At 42.4% G+C, this 14,108-nt stretch overlaps 1 protein-coding gene across 5 annotated transcripts in view; it reads left to right on the top strand.

Annotated features, from left to right (window-relative positions):
* lama2 (laminin, alpha 2) overlaps positions 1–14,108 on the top strand; it is a 322,377-nt gene that overhangs the window by 104,775 nt on the left and 203,494 nt on the right. For all 5 annotated transcript variants that reach the window (XM_050057581.1, XM_050057580.1, XM_050057578.1 and 2 more), the window contains exons 8-13: positions 1,900–2,017; positions 5,369–5,547; positions 5,642–5,741; positions 6,194–6,251; positions 9,208–9,310; positions 9,509–9,649. In XM_050057581.1, coding sequence (XP_049913538.1) covers positions 1,900–2,017; positions 5,369–5,547; positions 5,642–5,741; positions 6,194–6,251; positions 9,208–9,310; positions 9,509–9,649 — 699 coding nt within the window. The remainder of the gene's footprint in view (positions 1–1,899; positions 2,018–5,368; positions 5,548–5,641; positions 5,742–6,193; positions 6,252–9,207; positions 9,311–9,508; positions 9,650–14,108) is intronic.

Raw genomic sequence — 14,108 nt, 5'->3', positions numbered from 1 at the left:
TGTGTGAATGATTTGATGCCACATGGTGTGACACAAAGGAAACAATTTACACACCCTCAACCACAGTAACAGCCTTTCAGTTTATGACATTGAAAATGTATTATCAGACAGTAAAAAGCCATCTTAGCGTGAAATCTCAATGTAGTTAACATTTCAAAGCAGCCTTACGCCAGCTGACATAGTTTAAAGGGGACCTCTTATGCTTTTTTTCTTATTTTCTGTCATATTTATAAAGTTACATTGTCAGTTGTAATCTTGGTTGCCTATGTTGTTAATTTCTCCCATATTTCAGATCATACTCCTGCTTGAACATGTCAGTTGTGCTTAAAAGCTATTATTAGTGATCTATACAGGGTAGAAAGTGCTCCAGTCATTTCCCCATGCTACAATGACAGTACAGAAACACCAAGATGCAGAGGACCTGAAAACACTGACCAATCAGAGCAGACTGAGCTTTTTCAGGAGGTGGACTTAAAGAGACAAACGCTAGAATGCAGAGTCTCAGACAGAGGGTAAACACAGGTGTTCCAGCACAGATAGTAAGAGAAAAATAAATTGTGTTTGACCATTAAAACGTGTAAACATGTTCTAGTAGAAACTCAGAATAGAAGTATGAACCTGAAGAAGAACATAATAGGTCCACTTTAAAATTCTCACCTTGCTGCAGTGATAAGTATACTCATGGAGTGGTCAGCGCCACCCTGACATCTCTGGTAGGTGTGGTTACACAGGCAAAAGACCACAAACTCAACCAGAAAGACAAAACAAGTGAAAAAACATTTAAACCTTATGACAGGGTCTACGCTAGACTTTTTTTTTTTGATGGCCAATTACCGAATTCCAGCTTTATACAGAAACTACTAGACATATATTTTAAATAGACTCCAAACTTCAGATTAAACAACTTGAAAATAAGCTAAATGAAGAAGAAGCCTGTTGAACCAAGTGACTAATCACAGGTTTAGTCAAAGAGGCAAAGGAGGAAAAGGATTCAGTGCAGCAAGCGCCACTGGAAATCACTTAGCCAGCTATCCACTGTCTGGCTCGCTGTGGGGTCAGGCATATCTTTAGTCTGATCTATGAGGAGACCTGCTGTGTGTTTTAAAGTCTTCCTGGAGAATGTGATCCATGATGCCGTCACCTAACTACATCAAGAACACTAAGAGGAAGACCCTGACTGCTGAGGATGTGGCGTATGCTCTGTAGAGGCAGGGCGCACTCTGTATGGTTTCGATGGATAAACAGATCCGTTGGTAATTAATATCCCCAAATCTGGTCTGCATAGAATAAGTTTGTATTTAACTTTTCTTTGCAACATATCTTATACAGTAGATCACACAATATTAAGCTATTTAATACGCTAAAAATGTATTTTTTTTTGGCATATTTCCCACTGAACATTTTGGCCACTGATATTTTCATCTGCTGGACAACTACTTGTGATACCAGCAAAAAGGCAGCATACACCGGCTAATGTAAACCATCCCTGGTTACTTTTACAAATAGAGAACTGTGGTACTTTAATTATGTCAGAGAGTATTCTGCAAAGTTAAAGACAGCTGGTTTGTGACCTGCACTTTGTCCCCTAATCCAGGGAACTGGCATGTGGTTGAGACCGCAGAATAAGAATGAATCAATGTCAAGCCAAGGCCAAGACATTTTGAAATTTAGATGTTTTCCCTCACCAGACACTTGACAGACGGTGGCTACACTGGAATTCAAATTTGACGGTGACTCAGATTGTTACCATGTTAAGCCATCTCGTTGAGATGAGCTTCCACCTACGGTAGCAGACAGTCCATTTACTGAAACAGTTGCTCATGTCTGTTTAATTGACAAATCTGTGAAACTGTTTCTTCATGTGTTTGTGTGTGAATCTGTATCTCTCTGTGTGTGTAGAAGTTTAGCTGTGAATGTGAACACAACACATGCGGGGAGAGCTGTGATCGTTGTTGCCCTGGTTACCACCAGCAGCCCTGGATGGCAGGAACCTTCCTCACTCGACACGTCTGCGAGAGTAAGAAAAACACAATGACACTTAAATTACACACAGCTACCCACAATTCCTGCTTACCCAGAAACCAACAATCACTTTTGAAAACTTTCACTACTTGGAAAATGTCCTTTCAGAGATCTTATGGAACTTTAGGTGCCCACTGCACATTTATTTTAATGCAGCATATGCACCCACTCACCACATGTCAACTGGTAATATGTCTGTAATATTACTACAGCACACCTACAGTTTATATGAACACATATAGCATTGAACTGTGGAGGAGCTCAAGGAAATTAATATTTTTGCTGGCCAGTCCAGACCAATCTTTGATATAAGACTGTATAAAGCCATCAAAAGTCACCTTTGCATCCATTAACCTTCATCATCTATGTAGCAGCAGAGCGATGAGGTGAGGGCTCCCACCTGTCATCATAAAACTAGGGTTACAACATGTAATCTTCATTTTATTTCACACAGACTACGCCTTCTAACAGGCTCTGTGATCACTGCTTCTTCTACCTTGACACTGACACAAAAAGACTTAGGTGACAAGACGTTATAGGTCCTGACTGGCGCAATAGTAAAGACAGATTCAGCCCATTCAGCCCCACAGGGTCTCAGCACTGAACAACCTGTGCTTGCAGCAGCATTATGCAGCCTGGCTCAGAATGGTTGTAAAACGTAATCTAATGCAAGGGATGGACCACTTGGGGAACCTCTTGGGGGAACCATAGAGTCCAAAAAGCAGCCTAATGCAGCACAGGAGGAAGCCCAGCAGCACCACACAGCTTTACAGGTCAGCAGTGCCAAGTCTGAGATCAGACCTGGAGACGGGCCCTGAAATGTTCTGGAGATAAAAGAGGCTTTTGCACAGATATCCACCACTGTTATTTCTCCAAATAGCACCGTGAACACAGTCATCATACTGTGACTTTTCAGGGAAGTAAAATCCTTTCTCATACTATCAAAAACCTTATAAAATGCTTTGTTTTGGCATTTTATAGGCCTTCACATTAAAGGTGCACAGTGTAAGATATGGCCAGAATTTGATAATGAACTAACACACTGAACAGAATGTGAAGAGGTAACAATTTGATGTTATGTCAAAGATGTGCATGTTGTGTTGCAGATATACAGTATCCATTGAAATTAGCATGCTAACCAGCTAGCCCCAACCTGTCCTGTCTTTTAATACCAATTGTACCTCAATAGTGGGTTATTATTACCATGTAGCGTCCAGTCTATCCTCAATCAAACATTAGAGGACAAAGAAGTCAAGTCCAGTATTACATTTTGTTATTTTGAGATTCCTGTGATAGCTCCTGACATGTAGTTCAGCCATCTTTTTATGTCCTCAGTTCGGTCGTCCGTAATTGGAAAAGCATTCTTTGGTCCCCTCTTGCTTGCTCAATACAAGGTGTACATGGCCAACCGAACAGTGTCTGCAAAGTACAAAGTTTACAGTTGCTACCAAGGTAAACACAGCCGTCAGCTGGAGCAACCAAACCAAGCCAGTCAGGCCAATCTAGCCAGCAGGCTCACCGGCCACATTTGGTCAAGATCTGAGCTCATAAACAAGGTGCGACGAAGAATGTGTCTCAGTTTAGTCAATCCCAGATCCGAAATCCACAATACTGGTGTATTTCTCCCGACATACACTTAACATCACTGGCAGGTGAAGTGAATAACATTGATCATCTAGTTACAATTCAATGTTCTGCTGGAAAAACCTTGGGTCCTGGCATTCATGTGGAAACCACTTGACATGCACCACCCACCCAAACACCGATGTGGACCAAATACACCCCCTCAAGACAACGGCATTCCCCAATGGCAGTGGCCCATCCAGCAGGACAATGTACCATGTCACACTGTAAAAACAATTCAGGATTGGCCAAAGGAACATGAAAAGGCATCGACCTCCCCTCCATATTCACCAGATCCCAAACTGATTGAGAGTTCACGGGTTGGCTGGTACCCAAAAGTACCCCCTATCCATACTGGGGCCTCCTTGGATCAGACTCGGCTCTGACCTGGTGAGGCATGAACACAGTTCCTCTGGGGATGTCCTGCGGTGTCTAGCACCAGGGCGTTGGTGGTGGATTCTTTGAGTCCTATGGGTTGTGATGTAGTATCAGCACGTCCCACAGATGCTTGATAAATTTAGGACCTGGGACATTTGGAGGCCAGGTTGGTGTCTTGAGCTCTTTAACACTTTCTTCAGGCCATTCCTTGGCAGTTTTTCTGGTGTGGCATGGTGCATTGTCCTGCTGGGGAAGCCACTGACATGGGGGAGTGCCATTACCATGAGTGAGTTATTTGGTCCACCAGGGTTTTTGGGTGGGTGGAACATGTCAGGTGGCATCCACATGAATGCCAGGATCCAAGAACATTGTCCTGTAATGAGACAGTCAATTTTATTCATTTCACCTGTCAGTGGTTTTAATATTGTGGCTGATCGGTGTAAAGTTCAAAGATCTTGTTATGTCTTCCATAATTGACAGACAATCCAGGGGTAGAAATATACAAATCTGATGTGGCTAGGTCAGCGGCTGGCTAGCCGAGCCAGGATAGCCATGCTAAAGTAGATAGCCAGGCTAAGCTAGTTTACAGGCTTAACGTTTGTTGCTCGTTGAATTCTGTGATCTTAAGTCATTGTCTCAAACATTTCCAGGTTCAGATAATCCAAGGTCCCAAACCCAAAATCTGTTGAGAAACGAAGAGACATGCCAAGCACAGAGAGTACAACTAATAAGAACACAGAAAACCTTCCAAATGGAGTCAATATAGAGTTTCGATGTGGCTCTTTTCTTGCTACTATGGTATTGCTAAAACTGAGCATAGCAAGTAGTTTGGTTGAATTCTGCGTGCTTTTGCCCTGCTGTCGTGACTTGGAGTTAAATGCTGCCCCTTGAATTGATCTTCTATTCAAACCGAGACATCCTGGATTTTATCCCTGTTCTGTAAAACCTTTTAAATAATATCCACAGTCACACTGCAGAACAACTCTTTGCTTTTATTTCTGAATTTTAAATGTTAAGCACAGTCAGTAGGAAACAGGGCTAATGCTAGGCTCCCCTCTCACTACTACACTGTGGGAAATGGCAAATACAGGCTAAGACCCACTTTTTCCTTTCTGGACCATGGAGATAACACACTGCTCATGGTCAGTGTGTGAACCTTAGGGTACTGTCTTCAAAACAAGGTTTGATGTTTCTCTAAACTCCTATGTAGCAGAAAGTAAATGGATTAAAAAGGCGATCGTCTTTGCTTCATGCTCAGTGTGGTTGGAGAAGGCGGGGGCAGGACTCAACAATCCCATCAAACACAATGCAACAGCACCAAATTTTTGTGTGTTTGTGTTTTCAGAGTGTAATTGCCACGGTAAGGCAGAGGAGTGCTACTTTAATCAGACAGTAGCAGACCTGTCACTCAGCCTGAACATCCAAGGTCAAAACAGAGGGGGCGGAGTCTGCATTGGCTGCCGTGACAACACAGCTGGAATCAACTGTCAGTCATGCGTTGATGGATTCTACAGACCCACAGGGGTACGTCACATATGCACGCACCTGAGCCTCATTTGACATTCTTTATTATGATTAATTGAATGTGTGAAAGTGATTGTTTTCTTCACGATGCCAGGTGAGCGCGGAGGAGGAGAACCCCTGCATCCCCTGCTCATGTGACTCACATGGGTCAATCAGCCAATCATGTGTCGCAGATCCAAGCCAGGCTACGCCCAGTATGCAAATACACTCTTTAATCTTTCTGTCTGTCCTCATGTGTATCACTCTTGCTCTCTCTGGATATCGTCCATGTTTGAAATGGTACACACACATAGAGAAGTTTACAGTGAAAACAAACACGTTAGACATTTTAATCAATTTTTAAAGTGGTACTTCAATAACTCCAACATTTCATCGATTCAGTCCTGCTTGATTTCCTATGGGGTTGGGGTTAGACAAGTTCAGCTGTGTGCACAGAAGCCTCTGTTATTGAAAACTGTCTCTGACAGAACAGAACATCTATTTATATTAGAGATAATTTTACTCCTCTTTGTACTTCTACTGTTTTTATGTCTAGAAAGAGGAGCTATTTTAAGTGCAGCCACTTCAAAGAGATACCCATTCTGTTTCCCCTGCGCTGTTTTTCCTTTAAAAAATGTGTGTCTGTGTGTGTGTGTTTGATTGACAGATCAGCCAGCGGGGTCGTGCCGGTGTAAGGAGGGTTTTGGGGGTCTCCGATGTGACAGGTGAGAGACACGCATACGTGTGCGTAAACACACATAGAAAAAGAGACAGACACATTGTGACAGGTGAGCAGAACCTTTCAGCTGTTGTCTGTTCCAGTTAGTGCTCGGAAATGACCAGAAAGTTTCCATTAAGCTCTTTGATGGTATTTATTATCACACACACACACACACTCAGTTACACGCTGTAAAGAAGTCAGTGAGTAAATGGACATGGTATAAATGCCAGACATACTGTTTCATTTGCTATTCTGATTTGTTTTTCTTGACTCCAACTTGAATTATTTCTTTAATAACATATTTCACACACTTTTATCTCTAATGGACGCTGAACGCAGCCTGATATCATCAAGTGGAGTCTTGTTTTTCCAAACTTGAGGTTAAATCACAACCAGGGAATCAAAAGATATACAAACAACAACAAGAAGAGCTTTCTGTCTTAACCTGTGAATCTGTCAACAAGGTGCTTGATCTTAAATTGTATTATCATCATCTTTTATTGCTGTAATGGCTTGTTTGTATTATCTTTTCCCTCACTGCAACTTCCCTGTGGGTCTAATTCAGGTTTAATGTAATCTAATCTAATCTAAAAGCTGATACAACTTTTCCCCAAAACTTTTTTAATGACCTGCCCTCAGATCGGGCCAGCAGCATAGACATTGTCTTTTAAATCACTTCTTAAAATGACCTTTAATAGACTTTGCTTCAGCTCACTCTGCCTCTTAAAGCTGGGATAGGCAGCAATCTGGAAATGGGAAAAAAGCAAAACCAAATGGCAGACTTGGAAATTACAACCTCTTCATGCAGCTCTCCCCTCCCCTGTCCTGAGCCCTTCTCACCAGACTACCACGGGCATATGAGTGCGCTTCATACAATAACCCATTGTTTCCCATACATTGATTTATTTAATACTGTTTCATTGTACAGATGCACGGACCTCATTTGTTCACCCCTTTCTTGCCCTGCTTTGTCTCTGTTTTAAATGAGACCACAGATTAGACAAGAATTAGCTAGCTAATGACTTCACCGTCCCTCTACCTCGCTTCCCACCGCTGTGGATTGCTTACCTTGGAAAATAGCGGGCAGCAGCATGGGAGACAGACCTTTGGCCGGTGGCTGTAGCAACTCAAATTTGGCCAGCGCAAACCCCTCTAGCTCTGGGTGCCAGTGCCAGATCTAACCTGTGTGACATCAGCAACAGAAAGTTTGCTGATCCTGTGGGGGGTTGGGCTGTCTGTACCCCTGGCACCGGGGTTCGCACTGGTTGGATTCAGGTTGTGACCGCTGACTGGGGGTCTCTGTCTGAAACTGCTGTCACCTCTTGTCTTGGCAGGGAGGTCTGGAGCAGTGGGGAGATAGGGGGAGGGCTCGCTGTGATTCGAGGCTCTAGCTAACGTTAGCTTTGTAAATGTGAACTTGAGGCAGCAGTTGTGAGCCTTTATCTCAGCTGGATAACTTTTAGCAAAACTTTCTTTCCATCTTTGAAATACATCGCTGATAATGACATGTTTCTTGTTTATCATCAGACTCTCTTTTAGACTTTCTTTTTGATAAGTCCATCTTTCTTTTTTTTGGGGTTGCTTTGCAGTGTAGGCAGTAAGTTGCCAGTGCTGTAATAGCAACTTTATCTGCAGGTTTCTTCGCCATTGAATCAGGCTTTCACCAAAGGGATGTGCATGCACATCTGTATTTGTAGAACAGCCAGTAGGAATGCCCTCTCTCTGAAATGACCTGTGATAGGCTTAAGTCTCCTGTCAAGTGTTACGCGGGATTTATACTTCTGCGTCAAATCGCCGTACCTACGGTGTAGGCTCTACGTCAACGCAGAGCCTACGCCGTAGCCTGACATGCACCTCCCCAGAAATGTAACTATACGTCGCGGTGACGCAGACCTCCTGTCTATTTTTGTAAGCTGAAACCATTTCCCTCAGTGGAAACAAAGCTTTTATTTACTTTTATTTCACAGATAAAAAAACCAAAAGAATAAATTGTCAAGACAATAAAGCCTCCACAAAAATAGCATTTTAAGTCTTGTGTGTGATTTATCCTGGCTTCATATGAGCAGAGGAAATCTCAGCTCATCGCTAGGCTAATTTATACAATGTAAAATGCCATAGGCTTGTGCTAATAACGTTAGCATGTTGTATTTGGAAAACGTGTTTAGTATAAGACAGTTGTTTTGTCAGTGAACCTTGGGAGTTGTAATGGAGCCAAATTTTGTAACGTTACCTTTGTTAAATGTTGCTGTTGTCCCTGGCTTCATATGAGTAGAGGAAAAAGTCTGCTAGACACAAGGCTAATCTGTGCAATGTAAAATGCCATAGGCTTGTGCTAAAAACCTTAGTATGTTGTATTTGTGGGGAAAATGTGTTCAGCAAATGGCAAGAGCTTTGTCTGTGAATGCTGCGAGTTGTAATGAAGCCGATTTGTGTACTTGTGTTTGAAAATGTCAATTTTAAGCCATATTTAATGGGTGTTTTGAATCAACTAAACTTTACAGCACTTCACAGAAACCTCCGTAGCCGACCAGTGTTTTGGAGGTGTAACTGCAGAGTGACACAGACACACCACTGCACAAGTATAAATCCCCCCTTGGATTTTCTAAAGCCTGAAAACAGAGCCAAGAGGAGGTGCAGAAGTCGAGTTTTCTGTCCGTCCTCTTGAATTACATTATGCTTAAAGTTTATTATGGGACTTTTGTCCAATAAGCTTTAATAAAGGAGTTTCTTTTACACTAATGTGTTTCCTAAGACTGCACATACATGCATGTCGCCTGAGGTGCGAGGTCAGCTGTTTGCTTCAAACTAAAGGATCAGTGTCTGGCTCAGAGACAGTATGACCGAGATGGACGAAGCGTTTGTTCGGAAAACTGAAGCTTTGACCTTGTAGTGAAGGGAAGGCCTCTTTAACACTCGTCATCTTCGTCTTCATTATTGTTATTAAATTCATTTGTCTGCAGGTGTGCCGTTGGTTATATGGGCTACCCAACCTGCCAGCGCTGTAACTGCACTGTGGAAGGAAGCAGCAACGATGACCCGTGTATAACACCCTGTGTGTGCAAGGTACACTCACTCACACACTTTTAATGTGCACAAATAAGTACTCTGCGCTAACCTTTCTAGCCCCGTCATCATTATCTTCACCACATTAACACTGCAATAACATGCTTTGTGCTCATAACGTCAGCGTGAGGGCAGCCCATAAACTTTGCTGCGTCTTTGTTCTTTCTCTGTCTCTCCTTCTGTCTTTCTCTCCTGCAGGAAAATGTGGAGGGAGTAAACTGCGACCGCTGTAAGCTGGGATTCTTCAACCTCCAAAGAGAAAACCGACGCGGCTGCGAAAAGTGCTCCTGCATGGGCGTTTCCAGTCAGTGCTCAGGCTCCACATGGACCTATCAGAATGTAGGCACACACATGATTCTTCTCTGTCAGCCAATCGGGATGCCTCTTTATCTGGGTTTTACCATAGAATGTAACCCAAACCCAAAGATTTTAAAAGACTTGGGAAAATAGAGAGATACAGAATGATATATAAACCTTAAAATGTACAGGCACTGCTCTTTAAACAAATAATAATCCAGCCAGATCATCCAAACAAAATAGTAGTATTTCCTTTAATAGAATCAAAATGTCAGTGTTCTAAATGGATGAATGTATTGGTCTAAAGTTAGACAATCCACAGCAGAACATGACAGGTAGGACACTGTGTTTAATTTCTGCACAATTAGAGCAGCGTGTGCTGTTTGTAACACATACAAATTGTCGCTGGTGTAATAAAGCCACCTCAGCACTGAAAATCTTTTAGAAAAAGATTTTAAAAGTGTCACAGTCTACCAGACACACCAGTCGCCTTCCACAGCATGATACCTGTCATTTCTGTTTAAAGAAGACAACCAGCTGGAGACCGTCAAAGGAAGGCAAACAGTATTAACTCCTGTAATTACTGTAAACGACTTTGGCCCATCCAAAATTGAAATCCTGGCGCCGTGCCTGCTTCAGTATATGTACATGACACATATTACAGTGCGCAGAAACATTTATTTCAACAGAGTTGTTGCGGTTACTAGATCCGCCTGCATCCGAGGGCGAAGTTAAGACTGTTTCAGTCTTTTGTGTGGAGTCCAGCGTTGGTGAACCTAGACACATGAATTTTGTAGATGGAATTGTAGATGTTCAAATTTCCACTTTATGACTTCTTACCCGTGCTTAAATTTTGAGTTTAAAGTTTATACTGGTCCATGGAAACATAAGTTGACGAAGCAATCTCATCACAATATCCACCTCTTATGGCTCGATCTTCTAAAGTCAGTAAACTTTCTCTTTCTTAATTCACAATTTCCTTTAGTAGAGTATGTACCTACATTTCAGTGGTGGACAAAACTGAAATTGCGGCAAACTGAGTTAACCTAGCAGAATGCATTTAATTGCACTTAGTTTTTTATCTGCTTCTGTCATTTTCATGATTTTCTCCTGCATACATTTGCATAAAGGGAACAGAATCACCCCACTGATTACCCAAAAGAAATGTCTCAGATGACAGGAAAGCTGCTCTTCCACACTAATGCGCCAGTTTGATAAATACCCTTCAGGTGCTGAACACACATGACACAAGGTGAAAAAATAATAAATTAACCTGGCTCAGAGTTTTCTGAATAGCAAGAATGCATCTGGAATTTAATAAAAAAAGAGTCACTTGTTGCGTGTGAGTAGCAGCAGGGTATTCAATGACAAGTTTTTACCAAATGCGCATTTAAGAGAGTGGATGTGGATGGGGCAGAGTGGAGGTGAGCGAAAAGGAGAAGAGTGAAAATGAGGGGAGAGGAGAAGAAGAGAGGGCAAGACTGGAGAGACGAAGGGTGGAGACAAGACAAGAGGAGGGAGAAGGAGAGAGGTGAAAAGAGGAAAACAGTTTTTGACTGACAGGCGGGGTGGGAGAGGAGGGGAGAGGAGATGCTGACAGGATGACAGCTCTGATTTAGACACCGATAGTGTGTGTGTGTGTGTGTGTGTGTGGGTGTGGGTGTGTGTTCAAAAGGGGAAGCCAAGGTCAGGTTAATTGCAACGACAGATGTGTGTCTGGCTGTCTCTCTTTCTGTCTCTTACACACACACACACACACACACACACACACATACATGCACACACAATCCTGCAGGAGTTGAGTTAAAAAAAAAACTCTTTTTAGGTGTCACTTGTTAGACTACCTGGCTGAAATGTGATATATGTGTAAAGAATCTTTAATCATGTCTCAGTCTCATTCCAGTTGACCCTTTGCTAAGTCCCGCCCCCAGACGCAGACTGGCCAATCATAACGTAGCATCAGGCCGGCTCAGGCCAGGGTCCGACAACAACACAGCTGTGCTCCATTGACTCTAATGCAATTGTTTCAGATTTTCTTAATTTTCAGGCTGGTTTTGTGGATTTGGAGCTACAGTAAATGTTGTGCCTGGGGCACGTCGTGTATTAATGATACTCGTTACCTGGAGAGGTTGGAAAAAGATATACGTTTCTTCCCTGTTCCAAAACCAAAATCAAACCCTGAAAAGTGTAGGGTTAGCTAGCTAGCTACTGAAGATATAGCCTACTGAATGTAAGTGAAGGGAAGCAGGGAAACTTCACTGATATTCAACCAGCAACTAAGACAAGCAATCAGAGCCGAGGAGTCTATAACGCAGCTGTCAATCCTGTCAGTCATTGCTTGTGAACTGTGGTCAAATTTGGAAAGTTTGGAAGTTGGTCCGCCAAGTGAGTGGTGCTGAGGTTTGGCTCAAATGTTTTTAACATGGCACATGGGTCACAAGCTTTCTCAGTTTGATTGCAGTTCCCGAGCTTGACTGACAGGACTGACAGCTGCGTTAGAGACTCCCCGGCTCTGATTGGCTGTCCCTGTTCACGTGTGGTAATGCCATTAGAAACAATACAAGGAGGAAAGGAATTTGATCTTTTTCACAGATGATCTGTCTCATGTACTACTGTCAGGATATAGTGACAGTTTCAGCAAATGTAATGAAAGAGTTAGTTTTATAAAAGTTAATTCTGAATTAACCATAAGAGTCGAAACCAGTTGGATTGAGAACTAAAAGGGGAACAACGCCCATAGTCAAAATTCATATATGTTACTCCTATGGTTCTAGCTCCTGACTTTATACCCAATGACATCACAAGTAGAGAGTAGCACATGTTCACAAATATTTATTTAAATTTACTAGGCCATGTACATTATACTCTTGAAGTCTTAATTTAGGTGGCGTCCCCCTTTAAATAAGTGTCAATTTGTTGTTCAGTTTATGGCTATATTATCTTAGATGACAGTTAAGGCCCAGATCACGCAGAAAGTGTTTTAGCATCTGGAGGCGGTTTTTGTAATTGTTCTTAATGAGAATGAAGCTTTTTGCTCATGGTTTTTGGCGTGACTGCGCTCTAGGCACTTGGCGTTTTTGCCAGAGTGCTCTGAACTCCTCGCCCCAAGTCATCTCTTTTTTTGTCATCTTTTTTTCCCATTGTCCAATCAGATGACTTGAGAGGCGGGCCTTCACGACAACAAGTTTACAGTTGGTAAACAATGGAGGAGAAACTGGTGGTAGCGGTTGCTGGATACCCAGAGCTATATGGCCAGACGATAGACAGCAGGTTGTCAAACTGCCCCTGAGTAATCCTAAAATATGTCTGGAAACAGCCATCATGGAGGAGAAGCTCCTGGACCAACTGGTGGTACTCCCCATGATCCACCCTCTTTTATAGGGTCTCATGTACCCACACAGATCTCTGTTTCCCTGTGCCCAACAAACTATTTACTGACAGTCTCTCACCCTCAACCAGAGCTACAGCAAGTACCCTCTGCCTCAGCATTCTAGGAACTAGGTACTGATTACTGTAGAAAACAAAACCACAAAAAAAAAAACGGTAGATCGATTACAGGGGAAGGTTAGTGATGAGGACACATCACATGAGGACGTGATGGGGTGATTGGCAACAATAAAAAGGTGCAGCAGGCTTTTTTTTGTAGTGGTGGCATTTAAAAAAAGCAGTGCAGTGCGCCTCTCTGTGCTATTAAGGCTTCAGGATGTTAAAGGATATTTCAGGGGTGTTTTTACCATCAGTGGACCATTGGTCTTAGGATTGACACTGATATTGGGTTAGGACAGGGCAATATAGAGAAAATCAAATATCACAATATTCTTGTCCAAAACCCTCGAAATGAAGATTTTTGATGAATAATCATCAGTAATGTGGATATTCTGACTAATTGCATCACTTTACTGTTCAGCATTTAAAATCAGGAAAAGACAACACTTATGATATTACGATATCCAAAATCTAAGACAAAATCTGGTCTCACATCATAATATCAGTATATAGCCTGGACAGCAAAAGCTAAGAGATGTCCAGTTGGTCCATAGAACAGGAGGAACCTGGATAGTCGATGTACTGAAACAGCCAGACTGTAGTTCTACAGCAGGCAGCACAAAGCATGACCACCAGCCGGGCATTATAAGTAAAGCTGGTCAGATGATTAAGGTGTTAACACTGAACATAACGGGTGACTGACTTTAATATGTTTGCTGTCGGATGTGACTGATCTGCTAACAGTGAGCACAACTTGAGTCTTTATTTCAGTGTGAAGGTCAGTTCTGTTTGAAACTCTCTGAATATACTTCAAAAAATCATACTGGAATCCTTTCAAACATTCGTATGAATAGCTCTCTTGATCACTGTATTTGCAGTGAAAGTGAAGGGCACACTACTCTTTGCTGAAACAGGGAAAAGAGCCCAATTTTGCCCAAACAGAATGACCAGAGCTGTAGGTAATTTTCCGATATTACGCTAAAGTGTTTCTGGGTGTTGAATCTTAAACACCTGC

Source organism: Epinephelus moara, chromosome 12 (genome assembly GCF_006386435.1).
Source record: "Epinephelus moara isolate mb chromosome 12, YSFRI_EMoa_1.0, whole genome shotgun sequence".
NCBI lineage: Eukaryota > Metazoa > Chordata > Actinopteri > Perciformes > Serranidae > Epinephelus > Epinephelus moara.
The sequence above is the reverse complement of the archived record's forward strand: the minus strand, read 5'-3'. Positions and strand labels throughout refer to the sequence as shown.